Source organism: Bidens hawaiensis, unplaced genomic scaffold, assembly GCF_021521415.1.
Source record: "Bidens hawaiensis isolate Kalapana, Puna unplaced genomic scaffold, B.hawaiensis_p1.1 tig00001920_1, whole genome shotgun sequence".
NCBI classification, from domain to species: Eukaryota; Viridiplantae; Streptophyta; class Magnoliopsida; order Asterales; family Asteraceae; genus Bidens; species Bidens hawaiensis.
The window spans coordinates 2,660,045-2,669,758 of record NW_027491107.1 but is presented as its reverse complement, the minus strand read 5'-3'; the positions used below and the strand labels follow the sequence as shown (position 1 = coordinate 2,669,758).

Below are 9,714 nucleotides of genomic sequence, written 5' to 3'. Positions count from 1 at the left end.
AGCATATGGCTAACAAAAACAAATCTCATTCGCTAAACAAACCCTAGCGAATGGGATTTCTGTAATTACAAACAAGTCCTTACACTATTACATAAGAGTAAAACTAGTAAACAAAGACATAGACAACTGAATATGCATCAACAACTATCAAAACATTAAGGTTTATTAAAGTTTAAACCATTATTTTCCTAACAAAAAGTTTTTTTCTTATTTTTGAAAAAATGTTTTTTTTTTTTAAAATGTTTTAATTTATTTGGAGAGTGTTTTTTTAAAGATAATTTCAAGCATATAGTTTACATATATCCCCTCCATAAGAGGCATTATTATGAATATTTACCCAACCCTTATAGTTAAATTACATATTTCCCCTTCTCATAATCAAATTACCCAGTTACCCTCCTACCAAATCAAACACTTCTCAGTTAGTTTCATTTCAAAAAGTTACCCCTGACATCGTTCTAATTGGGTGCCCTAATCGGCGTCGTCGACGAGCCCAAACCGACGACACTTATTCCACATGCAAATCAAGATTAGGGATGGTGAATCAGACAATGGTGATTGTCTAATTGAGAGTGGCAAGGGAGAAAATTAAGGCTACGGTTTCGAGTGCGGTGGTGGCAAGTAGTGGTGGTTTGCGACGAGTTTTTGCGGGTGGTGAACGACGGGGATGATGAAAATGGTGAACAGCGGAGCCGATTTCAATTATTCACGATTCTAACACCGATCGTTTTAGGGTTTAAGTTTGATTAATGGTTTGAAGGGTTGAATTTGTTCACATCAAAAGGGCCCAATTTTAAGGAAAATATTTGGGCAAAATTGCAAAGAGCAGAAGACGATTGGAGTTAATATTGCGTTTTGCAATCATTGTACGTTGAAATATTAATTAATATACATCCTGCAAATTCAAGTGTGTTTTATTGTTTGCGATTCAAACATAACCAAGTCTGTAGGTTCAAGCGTTAAACCAAAATCAGTTTGTTACTTTCATGATATATACAATTATCTAGTCAATATAATAGTAACTAATCTGCAAATTAACATAATGATTGACAATTTGATAGAACTTATTAAATGGAGAAACAAATTGACAGGAAATGGATGGAGTTTCATGATGATGTAGAACCAAACAAGATGGATTGTCAGGTTTTCAAGAGAAGAGAATTCATAGTTCTTTAATTAAATTCAAAAGGGTAAAACATACATTTAGTTAGTTATTTTTAATGAAATGGAGAGATATGTAATATATATGGCTTACAGAGGAGAAATATGTAATTTCTATTTTAAGAGTTGGGTAAATATGTAATAAGTGAACTTATGGAGAGGATATATGTAAATGCCATTTTTTTTAAACCGTATTATTGTTTTTTTTTCATAAATAAAAATGATTAAATAACATACAACTTGATCAAAGGATGATTTTTTTCACATGTGACATTAATTTTATCCACCCTAATCTAACAAAAAAAAATATAATCATTTTTATAAGGACCTAATATCATTATACTTTAAGTACATTTTATAAAAAGTAAAAATACTAGATAGAGAAATGTTAGTAAAACATTTTTTTTATTTTTTAGAAAGTATTTTAAAATCTTTATAATTGAATAAACAAATTTTTTTTCTAGTTTAATAAATAAAAAGTAAATAAATAAAGGGTTTTTGAAATTTTTTTAAGAAGAAAATTGTTAAAAAAATATGGAATACGCCATGTTTTTTTGAATTGATTTTATATGGGTGAGGTATGAAAAAAGAGGGTTGTTTAACATGACTCTTATGGTTTTTGTTCTTACCAATAGAGTGATGGTCTATTGGTAAAGACAATGTCTTTAAACATCTTCGTTTAAGAGGGGAAGGAGGTTAAATTTTAAATCCCACAAATAGTAAGTATTAAAGAAACACGTCGTTAAATAAAACTGTTTTATATGGTTTCTTAAAACAACTTAATACGAAAATATATTCATTAAAAATATTCTTTTTTTTTATATGGTAATAGAGATTTCAACATTTTATTAATACAATAAAAAACCTAATAAATCATATCAACAATGTTAAAAACTCAAGATATATGATCTTTTTGGAAGCCACCATGTATCCCGGCCTTCCGTTAACTTATTAAGGGTAAGGATTTTAAAGAAACTGAGAAAAAAATGAAAAAAACTAAAAGCATTTGTAGTAAAAAAAATCTCTTACAAAATGATAAAAATTAATTAAAAGTCATAACTCAAAATTAAATAACAAAAAAATGTTTGCATCGTCTTTCTCTTAAAAAAAAGCTACAGTGTTGCTGGAAAAAGATCATTATGTCTTTTTATTTATTATTGTGTTTTTTATTTATTTTTGTAATTGATTTTGTTTTTTTTTTCTTTAATATTTTGTCTTTTTTTCTTTATATGTATTATATTACTCGATATTGTGTTATATTTTTTTCGACATTGTGTTATATTTTGCGAACTATTGTGTCTTTTTTTATTTATCATTGTGTTTTTTGTTTATTTTCGTTATTGTGTCTTGCAACCTTTTTTGTATTGAATGACGGATGAAACATTTTTGTTTATTTTTAATTTTTTCGTTTTTTATCTATATTTTAAGTTATAATTTTTTATTATTTTTTTTAATTTTTTAGAGTTTTTTTTATCACAAATATTTCTCACACTTCTCATTTTTGTCTCTATTTGCATTTTAACTTTTCTCTTTTATTAAATTCCTCAAATCCTAAACCTTAAATACCAAATATTTCATTAACTTATAATAAGTAATCAGTATAATTAATAATATATCTACATATTAATTAAAAAGATGAGCAAAAATCACCTAAATATGGTTGAGATTACACCCATGCTTATATGAGTTATATATCTTTGTAATAACGCTTTTAGCAACAAAATAAATTCAAGATTTATAAGCAGTGTGCCTAATAAATCAAAACCTACCTAATTAAACCCAATCAAAATTCATAGCACCATAAATATATATACGTATTCAAAACCATACCAGCGAATAAAGTGTAATATCCTTCCAAGTTGATTTATTCGCATTAGCAGTTAAAATAAGATTTCGTTAGATGCTAATAACTAATCATCTTTATTTTCGTCTTTAAATGTATGGGGGCATATGTGCATTTTATTATGATTGTTGTTTAATAATTATTATATTTTTATAATTGCAGCCAGCAGTGTAAAGTTGGAGGATTTGCATACCCAGAAATGGGATTTGGAGGAGTATTTACTGGTTCAAAAATTGCCATTGCTCTTGTTCTCCATTTCATTATCTCTAATGCCTACTCCACAAGCACAATCAATCCAATGTTAGTTTCTTTCCACTCTCTATAATGCACGAAAACCCTTTAAACTGGTGTGAGATTGCTAGAAAAAGAATACGTTTTAAGTTTCGACTATTTTTAATATTTATTAAGTTGAGGTTAATCTTAACTAATAGCTAAAATTTGAGATTATTAAAATCAAATGAATCATTTTTTAAAAATGGTTTCGTTTTTTATATCCAGATTTAGAGTTTAATAAACATATATTTCATTTAAAGGCACTCGATGTATTTTGTAATAATGGGTTTTATGTATTTGTATTTTACATTTTTTACGGTAATAGGGTTTTATTTAGATTTGGGTGAGAATATTAACCCATGCACTATAAATTAATTAATTTCTTCAGCTTAAAGATATATGATTTTAAAAAGTAAGAAATAAATTTAATTTTTTACAAATCTTTCTAAGGTCATGGGTATATATTTGTACATTTTAATTCCATGCAGGTGTCATATCATCTACATCACATTAGATGATGGAACATGTATAAAGTTTCTCACGTCTAAAGCCGAACTTAATAGCATTGCAGTCCCCTGACATATAATTTTTCATGGTAGGCGACGACACTTTTCCTTAAACTATGAGGAAGGGTTGTAAAATCAAAGAGATTATAATTTTACACGTCCATATTTAATATGTTAGATTTTATAATATTTTTATTCATTTAATTTATGAGATAGCAGGCTACAAAGCTGAAGTCTTATAATTACTTTTTTTTCCTCAAAAATCAATTACTTTTAAACATAATGAAATGTTGGTAAACTAACTTTTTAAACAGCAAACTGTTTCCATCTAAAAGATTTGAACTAATCACCTCCATTTTAAAATGGTGAAGGTCATTTTTTTTCTAATAAGATAGAGAAGGTTGTCTAACTCAAGATTTACAAAAGTTTTCATTAAAGAACTTTCATGCTTCCTAGTTCCTTCTCTACCTTCTTTGGATCTATACAACACTCCCCTTTGATCATAATAACATTGATTCAGTTTGTAGAAATATTTACCTTGAATATATTTTCAAATTCCTGGATCAGTATTTTCAGGATTGATACCAGTCGGTACCGTCCAAACTCATCCTTGCATGCCGCTAAAGGATGCGCCATCCGCCACCAAAACGCCTCACTGTAGAGTGTAGCCTGAAAAATTAAGTGAGTTAAAACAAAAGGGCGGAAGCTGATTAAAAAATAAGACATAAAGGACAACGTTGAAAATACGTTTATTAACTACATAGTCTGAAATTTAATCATAATATAAATGACAAAATTATAATTCACTCTATTTTGGAGTGTCATGGAAACGAGCCCAATGTTTGGTGTTTCGGTTCATGTACAACTCTTTTACTCGAGAACATAAAAAGGTAATACCTTTGGTCTGATTTCGAAAAAAGTCAAGAACGTACACATTAGTAATTTAAAACACCCGTGATATTTCAAACTCACGTAGTCTATGATACGGAGTAACACAAAAAAATGTTACACAAATAATTTTGTTTTATTAGAGTAATATCGGAGTAATGTTGTATATGTTACAATTTATTTATTTGCTTATGATTTATTTGGTTTTATTAGAGTAATATATAGTATTGTATATGTTACAAATTATCTATTATTTATGCATTGTATATTACAAATTATTAATTATTTATATGTATAATACACAATCCTTTTGGTCGTTATAATTGCAGAAGGGCTTCTATAGGGGACTCTCCTGTGCAATTACATATTTACGATGATAATGTAAGTTCATGCAACCATTTACATTTTCGTTTTGAGGTTTATCAGTTGTAACGTTTTTTATATAATCATTTGCTTATAAAATTTTAAAATATTAGATGGTTTGAAAATAAATAAATATATATAAAAAATGTTAGTATGTTTCTTTCAGGATCCATACAATCAACACCAAACCTAAACAACCAATAAATTTCAAATTAGACAACCATCCTGTTAACTTCAATTCATAAGTTAGGATAAACATTGTAGATTTGAGATCACTTGTTGTTATTCAATCACTTGTCATTATTTAATTAAGTTAGAATATTTAGCTAACTTATAACTTTTGTGTTGTTCAGGTAGTCGTAGACAACGGCATCTTTAGCATCACCATCGCGAGTCCAGAAGGCATGGTCACTGGTGTAAAATATAACGGAATTGACAATATCCTAAACGATGTTAACGAATACTCAGATCGAGGGTATATATATTCCTCTTTCTTTTTTATTTCTGAATACGTCTAGAAAACTAGTTCATCATCGATGCATGTACAAATTTTGTTGAAGATTTTTGCATGATCGCAGATATTGGGATGTAAATTGGAGTGATCCATCGAAACAAAGCGAGGATAATCTGGACAAGTGAGGCATAAAGATTGTTGGCAATCATGTCATGTAGTTTGTGTTTTGATTGTACGTCTATTTTTCAGGCTCGTGGGCAGCAAATTAGATGTGATAGTGAACAACGAAAACCAAGTTGAATTGTCATTCAAAAGGCCTTGGACATTTTCTCAGGAAAACAACCATGTTTCCTTAAATATCGACAAAAGGTGTGTCGCAAGTATATGATGTTATTATATTTCTTGCATTTAAACACTTTGATCAATAATTAATATTAATGCCAAGAAATATAAAAATGACATGCAACGAGTTATGAACAAAAAAGACTCCACGTTTAATTATCGGTATAAATAAATTCTGATGAATGAAACTCAATCAATGTTGTGTTAAGGTTCGTTGTCTTGCGGGGATCAAGCGGTTTCTACTCGTATGGGATTTTTGAACGTTTACAAGGGTGGCCTGATGTGGATATCTTCCAAGGTCGGATCGTATTCAAGCTTCAAGAAAATTTGTAAGAACAAGTAAATGTTATTTATGTATTTATTTATAGTAAAAACAAATTTTTTTTTAAACTCTTGTGCATAATATGTATTTTTGGGAGTGAAAATTAGGTTTCGGTACATGGCTGTTTCTGATAAAAGACAAAGGATTATGCCAACGCTTGAAGATCGCAAAAATGGTATGGCGTTGGAGTATCCTGAAGCTGTCCTTTTGACACATCCTTCGGATCCTCACCTTAGGGGCGAGGTATCCTTCGTTTTTGACCGTAATATACACATGTCGCTTCTATCAGTATATATATATATATATATATATATATATGCTTATAGGCGCTTTAAGCCTTTTATATAATTTGATCTTCAACTTTTACATGTGTAAACGCGTATGGGTAGACGACAAGTACCAATACTCAACTGAAAACGAAGATAACCGTGTTCATGGTTGGATATGCTCGGATCCTCCAGTCGGATTTTGGATGATCACTCCGAGTAATGAGTTCCGTAATGGTGGGCCGGTCAAGCAAGACCTCACCTCTCATGCTGGTCCCATTAGTCTCTCCGTAAGTGCACAATATGCTGTTTCTTTGTCTTTCTAATAAAGATGTCATATTCAAATCACTCAACTTACCCTTAGTCCTTCCTCCATTAATACGATGTGCCGGTTGTTAATACAATGTTGCTTCTTTAGATGTTTTTTAGCACCCATTACGCGGGGCCGGGACTAGGAATGCAATTTCGAGACGGCAAGCCTTGGAAAAAGGTTTTCGGACCCGTGTTTATATATCTAAACTCGGTCACAACAAAAAATGGGAGTCATCGTTCCCTTTGGGATGATGCAAAACTACAGGTAAGAAATCTATGCAATCCTCATAAATTTGTTAAATATGTTGTATATATTGCAATCTAGAACCCAAAATAAAATAATTAAACAAACCTGAAATCGTGAATTAAACTTTGTAGAATCGAATGAAACCATGGATCAATATCTGAATCGTGTAATACTACTAGAAAAACCTATTCATGGGTTACGCATAATGATTTATCATATTAGACAGACATTTCAGTTCATTGAATTGAATCTTGAAGAATTTGTAATGTGTTTGTCGATGGTATCTCATGACCGCCTTTATACAATTGATCGAGATAGAGTTTAAGCAGGAATATCAAACCATCGGCCAAACTTAAAAACCTATTCCCACATCCCACATGAACCCAAATAATTACTAACAAGACCATTTAACTTTATACTTAAACCCAAGTATAAGTATTACTTAAACCCAAATATAAAACCCCAATAACAAAACCCAAATTACATCAGTGTTAAACGAGCCCGCACCATTACGTCACCTAACTCGATTTATCAACTAACATTATTTTCTCGATCAACAAGTTAACCAAATACACTAAAATATATGTCGATAATGCTAAAATTAGTATGATATATATATATATATATATATATATATATATATATATATATATATATATATATATATTGTACGCAAGTGATTGATTACATAAATGGTATATGCATATGGTCTATTAGATGCTAGCCCAAACCGAGAGTTGGCCTTACCAATTCCCAAGCTCTTCCTATTACCCTCGTGCAGATCAACGCGGTCTAGTAACGTGCCAATTACTAGTTCATGACGTAGCGTTGGCTACTTTTAAGTACGCGAATATTGGCTTGGCTCCCCCGGGTCCGCTTGGATCATGGCAAAACGAGAGTAAGGTACGTTTTCCACATTTATCAAATATTATTATTGCTACAAAACAAATAACTTTCCCGATAGTTGCTCATCCAATGTGAACTGGTTTTTCATTATTAGGGTTATCAGTTCTGGACCGAAACCGACGAAAAAGGTTTCTTTGAGATCAAGAATGTCCGGCCCGGCAACTATTATTTGTATGCGTGGGTTCCCGGGTACATTGGCGAGTACATGCACCCATCCGCCATTTATGTCTCGCCAGGTTTTTAAATCATAATCTCATAAAACTATTTCCATTTAACATTTTCATTTATGGAAATATTAACAAGATTAGGGTTTTTAACTGTCACTAGGAAAAAATATCACAATGGGTCAGCTTGTACACAAACCACCAAGAAATGGGCCTACCGTTTGGGAAATCGGTGTCCCTGATCGCACCGCAGCTGAGTTCTATGTTCCTGAACCAAACCCCAGGGTCACGAATCGGTTATATATAAGCCGAACAAACCCATCGTAGGCTGTCCATGCATCTCTGGTTAATATTTGTTGAACAAGAACCTTGATCTGATCGCATTTGAAATTCTGTTATTGCAGGTTTAGGCAATATGGTTTGTGGGATCAGTACACTGTTCTTTATCCAGATCATGACTTGATCTACACGGTCGGCGTTAGCGATTATAAAACCGATTGGTTTTTTGCTCATGTGAACAGGAATGCTGGAAATAATAATTATGTCCCGACTACCTGGACTGTTACATTTGATCTTGATGCTGTCATCATCGGAAACTATACAATACAACTAGCGTTGGCATCCGCCACAGCTGCAGAAGTGCAAGTACGTAACTACACTATGATAAAACATAAAATATTTCACAATTCACATATTTAAGGATTTTTTGGCAAAATAAGAAAAATTGAGAGGGTTAAATGGTTTCTAGGAGAGAAATCATTTATTTATTTATTTGTTTTATACTCAAATGAACATCAATTAATACTGATCATAAGTGGTTCTTCACAGATTCGAATCAACGACAGAGGAGGGAAGCATGTGTTTACGACCGGGTTAATCGGTAATGATAATGCAATTGCTCGACACGGGATTCATGGACTACGAGCTAGAAGGAATGCAATGTTTCTAACACAAGCCAGAGGTCCGGATTTTTTTAGAGGAGTCATGTATGATTATATCCGGTTAGAAATTCCCCCTCATTTCTAAGTTTGAAATATAATTTTATATAATAATATTGAGTATAGAACGGATAGATGCTCTAGATTACAACGGAAATGGAAGGTCCGGTGGTATAGAAAAACGAATTCGATACCGCATTGATACCTTTAGGCCATGGGGTATACTCTAACCTAAACATAAGTTAAAGTGACATAACACTTTAAAGATGGATTAAACCACTTCCCACTTGTGTTAAGTGTGTTAAAATGGCCCATGGGTTATGCTTTTAAAGGGTTAAAAAGAACAATATGCATTAATTATGTATTAATTACTAATTGATTTGTTATATTAATTATGTGTTAAATGGGGGTTAAACCATTTCCTTTGGATGACATAGAGTGAAAGAGAAAAAAATGAGTGATGTGAAACTTATGTGGAGTTAAAATGGGTTAGAGTATACCCCATAGCCTTATATAGACATTTATTCCACTATACTCGTGATTTTGATAAAGTTGGTTTATTTATACTTATTGTAAGTGATATAATCAATGTTTTTAGACCTGACCCTGACATCGACCTGGATGCCTGACAGGGTCAAAGGTCAGACCGACCTGCGAAGACGGACCGGTGTTTGATCCGGATGACGTCATAATATAAATATAAATTGTATATATATAAAAATAAATTCA

The 9,714-nt window shown here is 31.4% G+C and overlaps 1 protein-coding gene across 1 annotated transcript; it reads left to right on the top strand.

Moving 5' to 3' along the window:
* Positions 1 to 6,652: 6,652 nt before the first annotated feature.
* Positions 6,653 to 9,073, top strand: LOC143599106 (uncharacterized). Its single transcript, XM_077077151.1, has 7 exons — positions 6,653 to 6,708; positions 6,848 to 6,995; positions 7,695 to 7,880; positions 7,978 to 8,119; positions 8,211 to 8,343; positions 8,452 to 8,692; positions 8,876 to 9,073. The coding sequence occupies exons 1-7, from the start codon at positions 6,653 to 6,655 to the stop codon at positions 9,071 to 9,073; spliced, it is 1,104 nt and encodes a 367-aa protein (XP_076933266.1).
* The last annotated feature ends 641 nt before the right edge of the window (positions 9,074 to 9,714 follow it).